The 20,515-nt window shown below is 35.6% G+C and overlaps 2 protein-coding genes and 1 long non-coding RNA gene across 6 annotated transcripts in view; 1 reads left to right on the top strand and 2 right to left on the bottom strand.

The window, feature by feature from the left end:
- Positions 1 to 806: 806 nt before the first annotated feature.
- On the top strand, positions 807 to 16,907 carry LOC125657740 (monocarboxylate transporter 12-like). 3 transcript variants are annotated; one of them, XM_048888490.2, is made up of 6 exons: positions 807 to 2,060; positions 9,749 to 9,820; positions 9,993 to 10,136; positions 10,358 to 10,504; positions 14,677 to 15,762; positions 16,434 to 16,906. In XM_048888490.2, the coding sequence occupies exons 2-6, from the start codon at positions 9,763 to 9,765 to the stop codon at positions 16,622 to 16,624; spliced, it is 1,626 nt and encodes a 541-aa protein (XP_048744447.2). In that variant the 5' UTR covers positions 807 to 2,060; positions 9,749 to 9,762; the 3' UTR covers positions 16,625 to 16,906. The 3 variants fall into 3 exon arrangements, with proteins under 3 accessions (XP_048744447.2, XP_048744448.2, XP_056006172.1); XM_048888491.2 differs by having other exon boundaries at positions 807 to 2,103; XM_056150197.1 differs by lacking the exon at positions 807 to 2,060 and having other exon boundaries at positions 9,367 to 9,820; positions 16,434 to 16,907.
- Positions 5,102 to 7,579, bottom strand: LOC130050344 (von Hippel-Lindau disease tumor suppressor-like). The gene is made up of 2 exons (XM_056150212.1): positions 6,912 to 7,579; positions 5,102 to 6,208 (listed from the first exon to the last, which is right to left on the bottom strand). Exons 1-2 carry the CDS (start codon positions 7,216 to 7,218, stop codon positions 6,051 to 6,053), a joined length of 465 nt encoding a protein of 154 aa, XP_056006187.1. The 5' UTR covers positions 7,219 to 7,579; the 3' UTR covers positions 5,102 to 6,050.
- Positions 15,393 to 20,515, bottom strand: part of LOC125657742 (uncharacterized) — a 51,698-nt gene continuing 46,575 nt past the window's right edge. For both annotated transcript variants that reach the window (XR_008798782.1, XR_008798783.1), the window contains exon 3: positions 15,393 to 15,512. This is a non-coding gene — a long non-coding RNA (uncharacterized LOC125657742). The remainder of the gene's footprint in view (positions 15,513 to 20,515) is intronic.

Raw genomic sequence — 20,515 nt, 5'->3', positions numbered from 1 at the left:
CCAATTATAACCAAACTTGGCCAAAAGCATCTTTGGGTGAAGGGCTCTCAAGTTTGTTCAAATGAAGGGCCATGTCCACTTCAAAGGGGAGATAATCACAAAACTGCAAAACTATTGTGGGGTCATTTAAAAATCTTCTCAAGAACCACTGGGCCAGAAGAGCTGAGATTTACAAGAAAGCTTTTCGACATAGTGCAGATTGACGTTGGTTAAAATCATGTCCCCCGGGGGTAGGATGGGGCCACAATAGGGGATCAAAGTTTTATATACAAACGTATAGGAAAATCTTTAAAAATCTTCTTCTCAAGAACCACTAAGCCAGAAAAGCTGATATTTACCCGAAAGATTTCTGACATAGTGCAGATTTAAGTTTGTTAGACTTGTGGTCCCCGGGGATAAGTTGAGGCGACAATAGGGGATCAAAGTTTTACATACAAATATATAGGGAAGATCTTAAAAAATCTTCTCAAGAACCAATAAGCCAGAAAAGCTGAGATTTATATGAAAGCTTCCTGACATAATGCAGATTCAAGTTTGTTAAAATTATGTCCCCTGGGGGTAGGATGGGACCACAATAGGGGATCAAAGTTTTACATGTAAAACTTATACGGTACCAATTTTGATGCACCAGATGCGCATTTCGACAAATAATGTCTTTTCAGTGATGCTCAAGCGAAATGTTTGAAATCCGAAATAACAATGACGTTTTAGAGCTATTTTAGGGGGAACCAGTGTGCAAAAAAAGTGGAGTCAAATTCGTCTAAGGATAAGAGCTATGCGTGAGGGAAATAATCCTTAATTTTGAAATGAATTTCTAAATTTTGTAACAGCAATTAAATGTGCATCCGTATTTTCAAGCTAGTAACGAAGTACTTAGCTACTGGGCTGTAGAGACCCTCGGGGACTAACAGTCCACCAGCAGAGGCCTCAACCCAGGGGGTCATAATGTAAAACTTGTACGGTATCAATTTTGATGTACCAGATGCGCATTTCGACAAATAATGTCTCTTCAGTGATGGTCAACCGAAATGTTTGAAATCCGAAATAACAATGAAGTTTTAGAGCTATTTTAGGGGGAAACAGTGTGCCAAAAAAGTGGAGTCAAATTCTCTAAGGATGAGCGCTTTTTTCATCGGAAGATTTTTATGATTTTTCCTATATATTTAATATATGTAACTAAGTACTTCGTTACTAGCTTGAAAATACGGATGTATATTTAATTGCTGTTACAAAATTTAGAAATTCATTTCAAAATTAAGGGTTATCTCCCTCACGCATAGGGCTCATCATAACAAAATGGATCTACATATGGAAGAACGATTTGTTGCAATATTGTTGTGTCTACTGATTCACTCTTGTGCGAGTCCTTTTGAAGTTCAGCGGAGCTTTCCGATTCAACATGTGGGACTGTCTGAGCCTTCTTGAAAAATTGATTTAACTTTAACTTCGACATGTTTGTCAACTAGTTTTATCACCGAAAATAACCGAGGGTATACTAAATGACATGTGGCGCTCATACTAATAAGATTTAAAAACAACCCAGATAGATCTCTCTCTCTCTCTCTCTCTCTCTCTCTCTCTCTCTCTCTCTCTCTTATTTTATTTATTTATTTTGGAAAAAAATGTGGATGCTTTGGCATACAAAAATACATGGTAGCTACGCCACTGAAAATTATGTTACTGTGTATGTAGTTATGTATTTGTATCAGAATTACGTCACGGAATATAGTTCCGGTTTTGGCATTGTAACTACATTACGTGTTAGCATTCATAGTACACATATCATAAGTACATATGTACATCACGAAAGACGAGAAAAGTACATGAACTTGATAAATTGTTTTCCATAGGTTTAGTATCTGTTCTGATAACCGCAAATCCAAACGATAACACCCAAAAAACATATTGGAGATTAAAAAACTACGTTATATTATATCTGGCCCTGGTGACGTGTTTGGATAGAGTAAACACTTCTATCGCTACCTCAGTCAAATAATCTCCCTTGTCACAACACAGTCTGCTTTGCCTTGGAGTTGATAAAACCCATCATTACCATCACGGTAGGATTTATTTTAATTGATAAAACCCATCATTACCATCACGGTAGGATTTTTTAAAAATGTTCTGATTAACATGATTAATTTATTATCATTATGAATATTATATTCTTTACAGTTATTGTCACTATTTCATTGAGATGCATCGTGGATATTGGTGGGTTTTTTCTTGATACGACTATACATGTTATAAATGACCCATTGCATTTCATATTAGGATTCCTGTATATTCATAATTCTTGTAAATTTCAAGAGGAATTTCTGTAGTGAATACAAGAACTCCATTCAGGTGATTTGCAACAGGGGTATAAAACTGGTTTGTGAAAGGTAAAACAAAAATTACAGTTCATGACATTAAAATATGACTGGGAATATGGATACTCCGCTTGCAATTCACAGTGACACTGATGATGTTATATAAGCATTTCAAATTTAGAAATTTGAAATGCTTATATAACTTCATCGGTGAATTACATATACATAATGTTGTTATAACTCAGAAATTGTGCAGTTTTTTTTTTTAATTAGTTACCACGTGTAGTAGCTACATTGCATCTGGAGGAAGGGACGGACGGATTGTCCCAAAAATTTCACATTTATCACTGTTCGTGTTATCGGGTCATTTTAGTGCTTTATGATATAATATATGATATAAGATATATGGTGAAACATACCGTAATCGTTAAGATGCTGTAATAATCCCGACAAAATGTATCGACAGGATGAAGGGAAGATAACCGTGATAGATCTCTCTAATTCCCCTAAAGAGGACAAAATTAAGAGTAGGGCAAACACGGACTCTCTCAAAATGCATATAGATCTGTAAAGCCTATAAATTAGAAGACATGAAAAATAGATCTCAGTGTTTAGTATCAAAACATTATTTACAAATAGATAATCACGTAACATTGTGATACACATGTGTCATCTAATACACGTTTATCAGATTTATCTGTGTACGTATGGATCAGTACAACAATGAGTACACATCTCCCCCTAAATATTGATAAAGTTCACCACGGGTATGTACATTAACTGCTGGCCGGCTAACCGCCTTATTCAAGCCTTTAATATCTGTATGTTCATTTTACTATGATAGATGTAGAGGATTTAAAAAAAGGAAAAAGAAATTGTAATCAATTATTTATCTACTCAAACACATCCAGATGGTAACGGTAACATTTTTTTTTTATGTGAAATGGATTACACATGAAAATACATTTATAATCAAACTTTTTTCAATAAAAAGTTTTAATTTTGAATATCATTTGGTGTCCTTTTTTTAAGGCATTATCATTGTTAGTTTGCAAAGCTGCATATAACTTTGATATGTAAGCATACATAAACGACGGTATTTTGGATGTGAACTGATTTTCGAGCATTCAACGGTCAGATTTTGATTTTAAATCTATAAAACATTTTGCTACTTTTTTACAATCATTTTCAAACGCTGGTTTCCTTTATAATCATTTCATGATCACCGCGATGACTGACAAAGTACGTCACAATAAAAAGTGCACAGGTCCTTATTTCAATCAACCGCTTCAGACGTACGAAGTGTGTCTGTGTGCACCTGCTTCTTAGCACATACCAGAAAACGTACATTGTATGTTATGACGTCTCAATTATAGTGACGTATTTAACAACTGTCAAATTCAGTGAGTTCGGGGATATTACGTTGATTATTAAAATGATTTTATTTCCTTCGTTATTTGTTTTCCCTTGGAGAAATGTTCACTCATGTAGATATATCACCAGCTGTAGGTGAAGAGTTACACATTTAGATCTATGTATGGCGCTGAGGCGCGTAGCAGTGACATTCCTTCAAAGTTCCCGGCAATATCTGTCATAAAACGGGACTTTCGTTTTAAAGGTCCCATCTGAAAGAACCACAATTCTCATTTCTAAATGCAGAGCAAATCGGGTGTGGTCAAGGCATGAGTGGGGCTTGAAACTACAATCCCCAAAACACGAAGCGAACGCTCTAATCATTAACAAACTGCTATCGGTAATTGATAAATAGATGAATCACAAATCAACATGTCTAAAGTTCTAGTAAATACCAACAATTACATATCACATGTTTTGTTAGGGCACCGCACCTACAACTTCTATTTACATGCATGTAGATTCATGAAAACATACTTAATTTCTCCTTGAAGATTCCCCAACAGAATTAATAAAATGAAAATTAGCACGTGTCCGAATCTAAACTCATCTTCACAAGCCAAGTGTCCTCTTCGCTTATTCTCATCTCCCCTTTGGCGGACTTAGTCGCATTTATAAGCCTTCAAAATATCACGCTTTGACTCAATCGGAACATCACTCGGCCTATTCCAGAGAATATTCTCCGGAATAGGTCGAGTGATGTTCTGATTGGTTTTGACTTTCCAAGGCATCCAATCAAATCACGCCATACATACAGTTTTGTTTGAGTAATGATGGCCCCCATGTCTAGCCCATATTGTCGCCTTTACCATGGCATTTTGTCTAAAACACAAAGACAACGATTTTCAGAGAAATGTTTGGGGTTTACGATCAACTTCAAGAGATAATCAATTATGTACCTCACCCAAATGACGATAAAGGACAGTAAGTGCTAGATTAAAACTGAACAAATTCGGCGAAATTGAGTACGATATCAAAGCAAAGGTAGAAACGTTGAAATATGAAAGGCATGCTTTGATACGTGATATACGCCTTAAACACAAAGTTGACATAGGCGTACAGCAAGTATGCATATGATAAATTAAAAAAACATTTTATTGCTTTCAACGATAACTCGCTCGATCCGTTAGATGGCAGTTCAGTCGCAACTAAATCCGCCAAGTGGGAGATGAGAATAAGCGAATCGGACACTTGGCTTGCAAAGATGAGTTTAAACCCTATTCGAAAGCTTCTACATGAGAAGAAACAATATCTTGCTGTGGCCTTCAATTCGATATAAAGATATATCGACGATTTATCTACATGTATTGACAATAATATTTTTCACTCATATGTCGATTCGACATATCCCAGTGAACAAAAGACAGAACAGAGACTGATTCACACTTATATCTTTTATTGAACACAAATGTTAACGGCAAACTTTAAAAGAACTCAACATTATGAAAACCAGGATGACTTCAGTTTATCTATCGTCAACTCCCCATATTTATATAGCAATATTACATGATCATATGCACATTGTGTTTATGTCTCCCAACTGATTTGATAAGCAAGGGCATGATATTTTTAAATCAAGGCAAGCTACTGACAAATAAGTTGATGTTACATGGTTTCTACAGTCTCGTTCAATGTCAGCATTTCGCAAATTCTATTGTCGTTATAATGATGTAATTTACATTTACAATCTGTCATTAGATCAAACGCTGTCTGGCGTGTTTTGTACAAATTGTAGGTCGTTCTTTACATACCGATTTTGACTACGGATTACTCCGTTTACCTAATCAAGATATAGGGCTCATGACACGTGTGACTGTTTGACAGAAGATGCTTACTTCTCCTAGGCACCTGAACCCACGTGCACCTCTGGTATGTCCAGGGGGTCTGTATTTACCCTACTCTTAACTTTGTATTCATTATAGGAGTTATGAGATTGATCACTTTTCGTGTTCTTCCTTTTTGATGTTTATTATTTCCCCTCTCTCTATCTTTCATTCAAGAATTTTACAAATAGGTTTCGTAACTGTCATGAGCAGAAAAGAACTCTGCAAGAATTGATATAAAATCATGTTAACATATATGAATATTGCACGATCCCGAAGTATTTGTTCTTGAAACATTTTAGCATTATTATATCCTGCGTTTGTCTCTAAACACCTAAATACAAACATCAATAAAAATAATCATAAATGTTCGCAATTTCCGGGAATCAGAAACATTTTTTTTTTTTAGAATTGAACACAATTATATAACCCAAAATGTTCAAATCATAAATATGAAACACATGACGAAAATCGTGGCAGATTGTGTAACACACAGTTTTCCTTAGTGAGACGTCTGAAAACCCTGGCAGTCCGTGTAGGACACGGTTTTCTTTGAGTCCAGTTCCTTAGTGAGCAGTCTTGGAATATCCAGAGTCTTTGGATCGATGTCGGGAAATGATTTCCAAATGATCTGTTTACATCTCTCCCGCAAAGAATAGACTGTAGAAAACGTGAAATGTCAGCATCAAATTACAAATATCAAATAAAGAATACCTAAAGTTTACAGTTTCCGGTATTCCATAAACAAATTATCATCTAAGAATATGGCTTGGGAATAGTGTTAATATTTTATCCCAAATTTTCATTGATTTAATCTAGTACCTGAGTAAGCAATCCATTCTCCAATAAGTGTTTTTTAAACCTGAGGTATCGATGAAGAAGAGTTTGTACACCGTGTCCGAATTATTATATTTTACCTGGGATATCGATGAATACAAGTTTGTACACCGTGTCCGAATTATTATATTCTACCTGTAATATCGATGAAGAGAAGTTTGTACACCGTGTCCGAATTATTATATTTTTACCTGGGATATCGATGAAGGCAAGTTTGTACATCGTGTCCGAATTATTATATTTTACCTGGGATATCGATGAAGAGAAGTTTGTACACCGTGTCCGAATTATTATATTTTTACCTGGGATATCGACGAAGACAAGTTTGTACACCGTGTCCGAATTATTATATCTTTACCTGGGATATCGATGACGACAAATTTGTACACCGTGTCCGAATTATTATATTTTTACCTGGGATATCGATGAAGACGAGTTTGTACACCGTGTCCGAATTATTATATTTTTACCTGGGATATCGATGAAGACGAGTTTGTACACCGTGTCCGAATTATTATATTTTTACCTGGGATATCGATGAAGACGAGTTTGTACATCATGCCCTCCTCCTCTGTTGGATAATACACCGGCTCTTTGTTGATCAGCAGTCGATCGTTTGTAACTATTTCTTTAGCACACCAAGGATGTGTCACATACGTGACCATGTCAATATATTCCCCTTTCTTCAAAATAGAATATCTCACCAAGTTGCCATTAAAATTGAACCAGTACAACGTGGCAATTCTATCACAGCGGTTTTTGAAGCGCACACGGGTCCTAATATCTTCATTGAGAGAGCGCGGTTTCTTACATTTTTTCTTTTCTTCAGCCATGTCAATCAATATGTACAGAAGTTACGTTCGTGTAAACACGTAGGCCCTTAACCTCCACATATGACAATTCAAAACTGAGCATTTCCATTTGTTGGCAATGAAAACAATGTGATGTTACTAAAACCCGTGAACGACTGCGAATATGTGGTGGTTTGAGTGTATGGTGGCTGCGAGTGTGTGGTGGCTGAGAGTGTTTTTTAATTGCTGACCAAGATGTTACAGATCGTATGCCCTGAAATAGTTGAGATTCTGTATTTTGTATAAACTTCCAGGTCAAAATACACTGATAATTTTTAAAATTTAGATGTAGAACAATCTTCGCTAGCCAATGATTTACGACCCGCTCCGCTTCTCTACAACTGTAGAGAAGCGGAGCGGATCGTAAATCATTGGCTAGAAGCGGAGCGGATCGTAAATCATTGGCTAGCGAAGATGATGTAAAACTAACATAATAATTATTAAATATGTTGGCATACAATCACATGAAATCTAGTTGGTTTCCGAAGCTTCAGTGCGCATGCCTGGCTTGCTTCCGTTTAAAATTCTATAAGCGTGGTTTGGTGTATGATAGACCAGACATGCGCAGTGACACCCCTTTTATTTCGATCAAAGACAGTATCATACTTTGGCTATTAAAGATGAAGATCCATTCTAGGGGGAAATTAACAATTTAGAGCTTGTTCACATGATTAATGTCTATTTATGAAACCCAGAAATGGAGCGACAATTCCGGATTAATAATTTCGACTCATCAACGCTCATGACGGATTCATGAAACACAAATAAAGAATGAAAAAAAGATTAGATAAACATGAAAACAAAACTATAACACACATACATAACATGCATAAACGATGTGGAAACTATTAGTTTGATACATGTGATACAACATAGGATGATCTAGAATGTAACATCATAAATAAATATATATATAGTGACAAACTCAACACGTAAACAAAGAAACGTCCAAGCGATAGAGACGAACAGCTGACAAACAGCTGATAAATGTAAAGAATGTAAACATGTTTGTAATAAATATAAGTTCATATCTCCGTTGGGGGTCGATGTTGTCAATACATGTAGATTTTCAAGTTCAGAGTCTGTAGTATGATCGATAATGATTTACACCAGATGTTCACAAGGTTGTAAACGTCTGCTTCACTATTGTGTTCGAGTTTTTTCGCTAAGAGATTCCTCTCAAAAGTGGGGTGGGAGGACGTCTGCATAACCAAAAAAAAAATGGCGTTGGTGATTTATAGTCAAGCGTCTTCACGGTCAGTATCACACTGGGTCCAGCATTGTCAGGGTCAGTGCTAGTACTGGACACTGAGGTATCACATTTGCACCGTTTCTTCGATGTTGCAGAGTCCCTCGGACATGATCAGGCGACTGTAATTAGCGGCGGATTTTAAAGGGGCCATGGACGCGTTTTTTTTATCCTTTGAAATTTACATTTATTTGGTATAAAAATAACGATCTTTAATTAATAAGTGAATTAAAATTATTTTTTACACAGGATTCCCCTTTTCACTTGCATAAACCCCGGCTCCCACAATCGCGCTTGTAAACACAGTGTATCGAATGCGCGTGCATTTCATATAGGAGAGTAAACAAACTCTTGTCATCATCCAATACAACATGTGTGGTGATATTTGGAAAAAAAATATTTCCAAATAAAAGCCAGTCACAGTTTGACATAGTTAATGGAAAACCAATTTACTGCGCATGCACAAAAAATGAACTGAAAATTATCGGCACAAAAGCTTGTTTCCACCGAAACTGACAACGTTAATACCATGTTGATAGTGAGGTAATGAAACATGTAAACATAAAACATCTGGTATGTCCAGGAGTCCATGTGTGCCCTACTCTGAATCTTGTACTCTTTATAGAATTTATGAGATTGATCACTATTCTTTTTCTTCACCTTTCATTAATCTCTCTCCGTTATCTTCACTTGTTCTTTTGAATGATTTTTACTGATGCAGTTCATCTTACAAACACTCACAGAATATAAAATTTATTCCTTCATGTTGTTCTGACCGTAACGTTACCTCCCGTAAACAGATGATTCATCGTTGACCTTGACCTGATTTCCATTCAAGAATCCACAATTTTATCATCCTGTGGGGATCCGGGTTAGAATAGGTCCTCAGTACCCTTTGCTTGTCGTAAGCGGCGACTAATTGGAGCGGTCCTTCGGATGAGACCGCAAAAAATGATGTCCTTTGTCACAGCAGGTGTGGCACGGTAAAGATCACTCCCTGCTCAAAGGCCGTAAACGTCGAGTGTAGGCCTAAATTTTGCAGCCCTTCACTGGAAATGACGACGTCTCCATATGAGAGAAAAGTTCTCGAACGGGACGTTAAACAAGAAACCAACCAACCACAATTTCATCTGAATCATTATACTGTAACTGTTATCATTCTTTGGTTCAATCATACCCACATTCATCGTGTTTGGTCATTTAGCACTGCTTTCAATTTATCAAATAATCATTTTTTTAAATTATTTTTTTTTTCTATATCAGATATAAGATAATTGATGCCGTCCTTGGAGAAACGACCAATCGACAGGGGATGGGCCTGGGTCGTTTTGGCTGGTTAGTTCTTTTATTAAGTATAATTGCATATATCGTTTTATTTTCATTGATCTATTACATGTACGTACATGTACATAAAAATCTGTCTGCAATATTAAGTTAGTGAACTACTTGTACAAGGTTATGTAGTTTTTCAGTTAATTCCTATTTGGGTTTATTTTTCTTATTTTAGCATCGACGTTGCAGTTCTTTGTATTTGTCGGCTTCATGAAAAGTTTTGGAATATTCTTCGTGGCTTATTTGAAGAAATATGACGCAACTTCCTCTGAGGTTTCCATGGTGATCTCCATTCAAACAATCAGTAGCAGCATTACTTGTGCGGAAATTTCGATTCCTCTTTCATATTTTGAACGATATCTTGTCTTATGTTAAGCATGAAACGAGAGTAATAATTTCCTTACAACTTAATTTGTACAATCCATCCATTCAGAAAAATATTTGAATCTGACTCATTTTCTTTAACAAACCAAAAGCTCAATTTACCTCCGCATCATACAATGGCGTCATGCTGATTTATACCTTTGGTGTCTTTTTCAGCGATGGTTGTTTTGGGGATAGGAACCAGATTTTTCACTGAGCGCGAATTGGTTATGTACGGCGCTTTTTTGTCGGCAGCATCACAAATTGGCAACGCATTCGCTCCTAATGTGGCAGTCCTGATGGCAACACAAGGATTCATTTTTGGTAAGTATGAATACTCTGTAACTTTCGCTCCATCACCACCATATTACAGAGATACGCCTTACATGTATATATTTACATATCATAGGATCAGGCCTTCAATAGGTAAATTATTTGAAAACATTATAGGCGCTTTGAAAAACGGGCTGTAAAGCTTTTTTTATTTATCCATATACATTAATTAATATCGAAATATTTACATTTCCAATGTTTTTGCTTTTCATATTTTTAACAATTGCAATGATAACCATCTCCTCATGAATGTGCTGCAGTTGTGAACAATGTGCGCATGAATCTTAAATATAGTCACCTATTCTAATGAAAATGAAAGTAGAATGTAAATATCCAAAATAAATTTCAATTTGAAAAACAAGCATGATGATATGAAGTGCTGGCATACTCATGAAGTATTGAGGCGTGAAGTGTCGCAATCCATACCCTCATGTACTCTCAAAAATGAAATGTGTTCTTAAAAGTACAACCTTTCAAAATCTGTACCTCTTATATTTGCCACATTTACCAGTTTTAACAGTCATATATAAGCATGTAATATATATATATATAGAAAGATAGATAAATAGATAGATAAATAATAATTACTTTTCGTAATGATCGATAAAAATATAGTTAAAAAGATTTAAAAGATACACGAAGACGTTTAGGAACGCTTTAGTTATGTATATATAAACCTTATCGGTAAATGAATATATTATGATATTGAAATGCTCTTAAAACTGGCTTGAAGAATTGAAATTTAAAATGTCAGTCACATTTAGTGTAATAATGCTATTTTCAAAAAAAACACACATCGAAGAACCATTCTACCCCGATTATTGCAAAGATCAAAGGAACGTCGCGGTCATTAATCTGCGATATACCTTCATACGTAACAACTTATTATGAGAAATCACTTGGACTTCGTGTTTTGCTAATGCAACTTCGTCAGTACAACCTCGCATTTGGGTCAAATGCTGTCTGACGTGTTTCATACCGATTGTTAAGCCGTTCTTGGCACATTGATTTTGACTGCGGATAACTCCGTTTACCTGATCAGGATATAGGGCTCACGGCGGGTGTGACCGGTCAACAGGAGATGCTTACTCCTCCTAGGCACCTGATCCCGCCTCTGGTGTGTCCAGGGGTCCGTGTTTGCCCAACTATCTATTTTGTATTGCTTATAGGAGTTATGAGATTGATCACTGTTCGTTATCTTCACCTTGCATCGATATGCGGGTATTCGTGTCAAACGACGTCGTCTAACAATCTACGGCGAACCGTATGCGCATAAATTTGACGCATGTGATAATCTTTTATAATATCACCTGTTGCCAAGTACTGTTACCCGTTGCTAGATACTATCACCCTGGAGCGCGTGCTTTCTGTTCTCATAGGGTAAAAATATGTTTTTCAAATGCTTCTCGACCAAATAGATTCGAGTATTTTACATGAAGGTATAATGATATAAAGTACCGAATTTAAAAACACATCCTCGTTTTGTGTTAAAGTGGAAAGCAGTTTACAGTTTGTTATTTCTGCCAGTGGGAATTTTCTCGCCATCGTAGAGTAATAGACCAATCGGTCATGGAAGGACTAGAATATATCCTCAACTCAATGAAGCGTATCCCCTTCTTTTCCAGATTACATTCATCCTCCCGTATTTCACTTCTTATGATATACCTGTGCCCGAAAATACAGGAGAAATTTACGTTTTACACCCCTTCAAAACGATTGTCGCAGGATCAACAATATCTTAGAGGTCCATTTACTAGAGAACAACTGCTACAAGAGTCTGAGTTAGTAGACCCTGTATCGGGAAAGGTCCTATGGATCTGTATATAGGGCAACCCATCCGTGACTTACGGAGGCAAAGGGTTGATTGATGGAATAGATACATTCGTGTTATCCCCAGGAACATAGAAAAGATACCTTACTCAATTTCCAAAAGAAAGAAATATGAGAACGGGAGATTTTAACGATTTTACGACCATTTACAATGAAATTCACTTGTATCGATATCCCAACACCACGTATATCTATACAATAAAATGCGTTCTTTGTTGTTTCATCGGGTGATGAAGGTACCTTGCTTGAAGCGGGTTATGTAAAAACAAAATTCTGCAATGATTGCTTCCTTCATCACCCGATGAAACAACAAAGAAAGACATTTCATTGTTTATATTCAGGACTTGAAGCTAACTTTTTTTATGGCACCAGTCCAGCCGGACTGATGGGGTATAATTTCAACCAGTCTGCTGAAAAATTTACCAGTCCAACAGAGTTTTCCAGAAATAATTAAACATATTTCATTAATGTTATTAATTTAGCTCAATATGTCTAAAACAAGATTGTAACACTTAAATGTGGGATTTATATTTTAAAAATCAGATTTGTCTGATAGGTCTTCATATCAAAGCATGCCAAATGCGTAAATTTCATGAGTATATTTTCCAAATGATGCTTTAGAAAATTAACCAGTCTCATCGGACTGACTAAAACAAATGTCAGTCAGTCAGCCAGACTTAACCGGTCACAGTCTGACGGGCATATGTTAATTTCGATCCCTGATATTTATATTTGTATGTATTGTTTTTTAAAAAAATAAACTAGATTTAAGTACTAAAATATCATATGGTTGACTCATTCGTTATGTAAACAGTCAATCCACCCTTTGACCTTGATGACGCTCCATATTTGGTAATGATTACACAGACAGGTGGTTCTAAAAACCCATATCGAACTATTTTGCAACAAACAAGCATTCATTGTCGCAAATGAAAGCAATTATAATAGAAATATAAGAGAAAAGATTCAGTGAATGTAAATATACACCGCTAGCACCACATAAATTCAAAAGTTAGAAGCACTACCATCCGTTATATTTGATAGATGAAAGGTGAAGATAACGAACAGTGATCAATTTCATAACTCTTATAAGCAATACAAAATAGAGAGTTGAGCAAACACTGACCCCTGGACACACCAGAGGCGGGGATCAGGTGCCTATATCTTGATCAGGTAAACAGAGTTATCCGAAGTCAAAATCAGTGTGCCAAGAATGGCCTAACATCGGTATGAAATACGTCAGACAGCATTTGACCCAATGATAGGTTGTATTGGCAAACTAGATCGCTATGAAACGAGACTGTTGATCACTCCTGAATCAAAGAGCTCCCAAAATGAATACATTGAAACCTCAATGTAAAAGAATCAAAGAGCTCTCGGATTCTCATTGTGAAAGAATCAAAGAGCTCTCAGGTCCTCGTTGTGAAAGAATCAAAGAGTTCTCAGATATTCGTTGTTAAGGAATCAAAGAGCTCTCAGATCCTCATTATGAAAGAATCAAAGAGTTCTCAGATCCTCATTGTGAAAGAATCAAAGATTGATTGATTTTGATTGTATCTTGCTTAACGTCTCGTTCGAGAATTTTTCACTCATATGGAGACGTTAAAGAAAGAATCAAAGAGCTCTAAGATAAAAAAAAAAAAAAAAAAAAAAAAAAAAAAAAAAAAAAGCAAACCTCTTAGTGAAGGAATGTGAAAATGTAACCCTATTCAGGACCTATATTTCTGGGCACCTGATACTTTATGGATGAGGTTTTGAGAACGATACAATTATTCGATTTGAGAGAATGTTGACTGTCTCTATGCGCGTTTTTTTTTTTTATTCCTCATGGTATCTAAACTAGAGAATGGGCGCTGGTGGACAGAGCGAGCTGTTGGCTCTATGAACATAAACAATGTGTGTGAGGTACAGCCCTTTATATTCTGCAGTTCACTATAATTTGCATTTTTGTCGATTGTCAAACACCGGCTTATCTTTCACTAAGTCCACGATGCCTTCTTGCAGTTTTATTTTATAGGTCCAACCCTAACCTTCTAGACACAATGTCTTCTGGCAGATTCTTTTTACTTTATGAAACGTGTTAGTGTTGTGGTTATTTTATGAAATGAAATTCATTTCTTATATTTACATTTTGCTTTCTTTTCTGTCATAATTTCCAGTTGTTAAAATAGACATACATGTACCATATTTATCTGTATTCATACGCACATTATTTACAACTGCAACGCATTCATGAGGAAATGGTTATCTTTACCATTGGTAGAGATATCAAAGACAAAATAAAAAATTGGAAAGTTTAGATAATCTCATTTTACAATAATTGTATTATATAGGTATGGGTGCTGCGATGACACACCTTTCAATGACGCTGATTCTGACGAACTCTTTTGAGAAGAGGAGAGGTTTAGCCAACAGTGTAGCTAACATCGGAGGTAGCGCAGGCGGATTAATTTGGCCCATTTTATTGAAAATCTCTCTGGACTTTTATGGACTAGCAGGAACTCTATTAATAGTTAGTGGCATCATGTTTCAAGTCATTGTTTGTGGGGCATTATTGAGACCCTTGCCACCAGAAAAAGATGAAGATAATGCTATCACATTGGTCAAAGACGATGGTAATATTGGCTGTGCAACTGATGAAGAAACCAAACAGACTGATTCGTATGAAAAATTAAACCGCACGCATACTCTTCCAAACTTCAAAACATATGGATACCAGATTCGTCCGGTAGCTGGAAGAAGAAGAACTCAGTCGGAAAACTTAACAGAATGTACTAAAGTTTCAAACCTTACTCAAAGAACAGCCACCAGTGTGCATGACTTACAAGAGGGTTTTGGAAAACTCAAGATTTCATCATCTCTTCAGCCTATGGGTTGGTTGCCCTCAACAGAGAGAGGGGAGGCATACTCTCAATGCCGGGCAAAAGAGAGAGGCCGAAATTCGCACGAAATTTTCAATTTTTCTCTGTTTAAAAATCCATTATTCTACATTTTTACGCTGAGTTCTGTGCTGTATGCGCCAACTACTGCTTTACCTATCAGTTACATACCTCCATTTGCACGTGACTGCGAAATAAGCGATGAGAACGTAGCTCTATTGGTTACCATTTCCGCTGCGAGTGACGTTCTCGGTAGAATTGGATTGACTTTCATTGCCGACAGCAAAACTCTGAAGAGACACCAAATTTTAGCAATAACCATGTTAATGAATGGATTGTCTTGTCTCTTTGTGCAATTTTACACTAACTTCCCTACTTTGATTATATTTTGTGTAATTTATGGTATATTTGGTCAAGTGTACTTTTCATTATATCCGGTTATAATTGTGGATTTCTTAGGATTAGAGAACCTGCGTCATGGTCTTACCACCGTCACTCTTACAATGGGTTCCTCCATTGCTCTGGCAACAGTGATTATAGGTACGTGTAACACATAATTATACCCATGCATTATATAAACGCTTGGTATAATATCACCCCCAATCCCCTTTCACGCTTCTGTTCTGGCTAATAGTCTATGTAAGAAGTCGTGAAAAGCAGTATAAATTTCATCACAATGTTTTATTATGCACCATGTGGCGAAAAAAAGCGCCAAACCTCCTGCAGAATGTATTAGATGCAGCGAAAAAAAAACGCTGGCTTTAAAACAAGATACTCTTTAAGGAGATTCATTGAACCTCTTCAGTTACAAGATGTGGTGCCTACTGTCACCAACTTTCTCCCAAGATCATCAGATTCGGCATTTTTGTCTTCAACTAAGAAATATGGCGTCGGCTTTCATAGAAGAGTTATTCCAATAAATCTGGCGCTTCTGCCGCCACTTTTATCCAAGAGATTTGCCGTTTTTGTCTCAGAATTCCACCCTAGATCTATAAAGAAATGATATTCAGTAGGGCTAAATCGGAATATTTTTGGTGTCTTTTTTTGTGTGTGTATCTTGTATGTCTTATTCTTATAGGTACTGACCCATCTACTAGAACTCATATTCTCATTCTTACATGAAGTATAGACTGTCAGTTTATGTACGGAAACTGGCTAATACTACAGCAAATACTCAACATCTTATTGATGTGTCCCTTCTTTACTTGTAGGTAAGTTACGAGATCACACCGGATCCTATCTGACTTCTTTCTACTATATGGGAGCTTCCGCTGTAATGGCCACGGTTATTATATTAATGGAGCCTTTAGGGCGGAGAATGATGAACAAAAAGGAAAACGTTGAAAATTCAGACAGTCCAGAAAATCAAAATATGATGGAATTTACTGAGCAAAAAGATTGAGCTGTCAATGTCATGTCTAGTCGTCAAATTAACAAAAAACCACATGTATTTCTTTCAACAGTGTATACAGTATGTAATTGTTTTGAAATCTGAATATTGGTTATTATGATATGTGATATATATATATATATATATATATATATATATATATATATATATATATGTTAGTTATTGCATCGTGTGATATATAGGTTAGTTATAACAATGTGTGATATATATAGTTTAGTTATTACAATGTGATGTTTGTTATAACAATGTGTGATATATATAGGTTAGTTATTACAATGTGTGATATATATGGGTTAGTTATTACAATGTGTGATATATATATATATATATATATATATATATATATATATAGGTTAGTTATAACAATGTGTGATATATATAGGTTAGTTATTACAATGTGTTATATATAGTTTAGTTATTACAATGTGTTATATATAGTTTAGTTATTACAATGTGTGATATATATATAGGTTAGTTATTACAATATGTGATATATATATAGGTTAGTTATTACAATATGTGATATATATATAGGTTAGTTATTACAATGTGTGATATATAGTTTAGTTATTACAATGAGATATATATATATATATATATATATATATATATATATATAGGTTAGTTATTACAATGTGTGATATATAGTTTAGTTATTACAATGTGATATATATATATATATATATATATAGTTTAGTTATTACAATGTGATATATATATATATATATATATATATATATATATATATATATATATATATAGGTTAGTTATTACAATGTCTGATTTTCTGTTTCAAGGCGTGTCAACAGTTTTTCTCATACTGATATTAAGTGTAAACTGATGTAGGTATCTATACATGTTTGTAGTTTTATTGTCATATCAGTTTTTACTCTTACATTTGTTCAACTTTTTCACTACTGTTAAGTGTATTTTATTGTGGTGACAACTCCATATATTTACCGGTATTTATCTATGCTTTATAAAACATTTGAAATGTAGTGTGCATCTTGCATGATCCTCTTAATCTATAGACCGTCACGTTGGTCTTGAGGTAGAACATTCACCCCGCATGCGAAAGGTCGGGGTTCGAATCCCGGTCGCGACAGCAATCGTTAAAACAGGCAGTGACAGTTCCATCGGATGTCCTGTGTCACAATAGGTGTGGCACGCTAAAGAACCCTCACTGCTCAAAGGCCGTAGGCGTTGAGCATAGGTCTAGATTTTGCAGTCCTTCACCGGCAATTAGGACTTCTCCATATGAGTTAAAAAAAAATGTCGAGAGGGACAATATACGATATACAGCCAATCTTAATCTATAGCATCAAATAGTTGTAGCCTACCCCATTTCTCAATGACCATGTATCGTGCAATGACGTGGTGAGAATTGCGTCGTTATTGACTAATCTCGGCTGAGATTCGTCTTGGCTGAATATTTGGACTGACGCCTTCACCGAATCTCGGAGCAGTCCTTCATAATTCATGTCTGGAAATTTGCTTTCAACTTCGGCCGGTTCTAGTAATTGATGTACACTTAGGTGACACTGCTGTTCGCTTCAAATCAGTTACTTGACTATTAAACCAAATTTGTATCACTATTAATGCTTCATTACTTACCGGCTAAGTATGTAAATTCCATAAAATAAACTATTACTAAATTTTCCGTTCAAATGATGAGTTCCATGGCGCAATATTTTAACTCTCGAAATAGGAGAGTTCCAATAGTTTTTGTGTTTTTTTAATTAGCGATATACAAGACGGTATGTGGAGATACAATGTATCAGTAACTAAATGATACAGACTATAGGAACTCTTCAATTTCAGGAGATAAAATATTGTGCCATGGAAGTCATCATTTAAACGGGGAAAATTTAGTGACTCTTTTCATTTTAAGATTTTCATACCTAAACGGTAAGCAATGCAAAATTGATGGTGATAAAAGGTTAGTTTAACAGTCAAATCACTCATTTGAAGCGAACAGTAGTGTCACCCAAGTGCAATTTAATTGCTAGAACTGACTGGATCTGAAAGTAAATTTCCAGACATGAATTATGAAGAACTGCTCCGAGATTCGGTGAAGGCGTCAGTCCAGATATTCATTCAAGCCCAATCTCATCTGAGATTACGTTATTGACAACATGTTTGCCAAACTCTGAACTATTGCGTTGGTCGTACAATGTTTTGGTTCCGCAGGGTGTGGATTCAATCCCGGGCTGGGACGAACGTGTATATTCTTTAATAGTGAATTTTCCTGTGCTTTACTTGTTCAATATTTCTTCACTTAGGGTAGCAATTATATATATATATATATATATACATATATATATATATATATATATATATATATATATATATATATATATGACAGTGTTCCTCTAATCACTACTTACTGGGTCATCCGTACCCAATACTTCAAATATATTCTGAGGAGACATTTGTCTATTCTGTATGACAATTAAAGAATGGCGGTTGTTTTAAAAGAACCCCCAATGACACCCTTCAAACGCCCCAGAAACCTGAAGGTGGTAAAGATCAGACTGGATAACCCTTTGCCTAATATGGAGGTCTCAAAACATGCTTAGATTTCAGATGTCAGTTATGTAAATACAGCTCAAACATTGAGAGTTTTAGCAGCCCTGTTATGTGTCGCAGTTATATAATATTGTAATACTGCATTAATCTCATTAGTTGCGATATTTGCCAGATCAGTACGTAGGTCAAACAACAGACGGCAAGTAGTATTCCGCGCGTCACAATTTATTGCTTATTTTTTATCGTACGTTTCCGGCTCGATATTTCACCAGAAGTCGCACGTGGAGATGTCACAATAATTATGATAGGGGTAGTTTTTAATATATACACAGGCATTTGAGGCATGATGGATCATGCAACACACCCCCTACCCTTCTACACATCTATATAATTTATGCATTGTAAATATACATTAATAGCATCATCTAAAAATGTAATAAATTATGTTTTCAGCGATTGTAAGAAGAAATATCATCACTGACAACGAGATTTTTAATAATACCTAACACAGATTTCAATAATCTTTAATGTATATTTACAAAACATTAGTTTAAAAACAATATAAATGTGTTGATCCCAGATCAGACAAAAATAAGTGAGGGGGTGCATGATCCATGCCCGAAGGCCCGTGGTTTAACAATGATCTATTCTAAAGAACTGTACGTCAATTAAATTAAATCCAGTCTCACATATAATGCAAATACTGGACAGTTTACTAGTATCGGAAAGTTCATCACTCCCTTCCGAATATATCAAGTATCAGTTAGGGCCTTATATGCGCGGTTTCGGTTTAATATTATGGAATTTGGAGGAATCGTGTTGAAGATAAAGTTAAGTACATACATTCATAGATTAGTGTAAGATTTTTGTACATCTTTCACAATCTTTAACCATCTTATGTAGACCTTTTCGTTTGTCTTGACAGGTCGTCCCAAAAAGTTTTCAATCCAATTGTTCGTGTCGTCGGTCATTTTATTGCTTTATACACGGGGATGGTGCGTGTGTGTAAAGAACCCTCAGACTTTCCACAGGAATTTTAATAGCTCTTCAGCCTTGGGGCTCTCTAATTGCGGAAGAGCTCTATGTACCGGAGGTGCTACGTTTTCGTGATATTAGACCATCTTCTCTATAGAGGGTAGATAACTCTAAAATACAGCCATGTAATTGGATATTTTTGTGCGAGTTATCGCTCTTCAAATGTTTTATTTCTTCTAAAGAAACTAGTTAACTATCTAACTATCCGAGATTTATTTCATCTTTTTCTTCAGTTTAAACATATGTCCATAAACTTCATCATATGACCTTGACACATAAGTTTATTTTCGTGAGGATTTTTAAAAAATTATAATTTCT

This window comes from Ostrea edulis, chromosome 9 (genome assembly GCF_947568905.1).
Source record: "Ostrea edulis chromosome 9, xbOstEdul1.1, whole genome shotgun sequence".
NCBI classification, from domain to species: domain Eukaryota; kingdom Metazoa; phylum Mollusca; class Bivalvia; order Ostreida; family Ostreidae; genus Ostrea; species Ostrea edulis.
Note: the sequence above shows the minus strand (reverse complement) of the source record. Positions and strands in the feature narration are given on the sequence as shown.

Bases quoted from the DNA above. Each gene is read 5' to 3' on its own strand.
- LOC130050344 (XM_056150212.1), bottom strand. From the start codon at position 7,218: ATGGCTGAAGAAAAGAAAAAATGTAAGAAACCGCGCTCTCTCAATGAA. The intron at 6,209-6,911 runs GTAAAAATATAA...CGTTTTCTACAG, and splicing joins CGTCTTCATCGATATCCCAG to TCTATTCTTTGCGGGAGAGA.
- LOC125657740 (XM_056150197.1), top strand. From the start codon at position 9,763: ATGCCGTCCTTGGAGAAACGACCAATCGACAGGGGATGGGCCTGGGTC. The intron at 9,821-9,992 runs GTTAGTTCTTTT...TTCTTATTTTAG, and splicing joins GGCCTGGGTCGTTTTGGCTG to CATCGACGTTGCAGTTCTTT. The intron at 10,505-14,676 runs GTAAGTATGAAT...TGTATTATATAG, and splicing joins AACACAAGGATTCATTTTTG to GTATGGGTGCTGCGATGACA.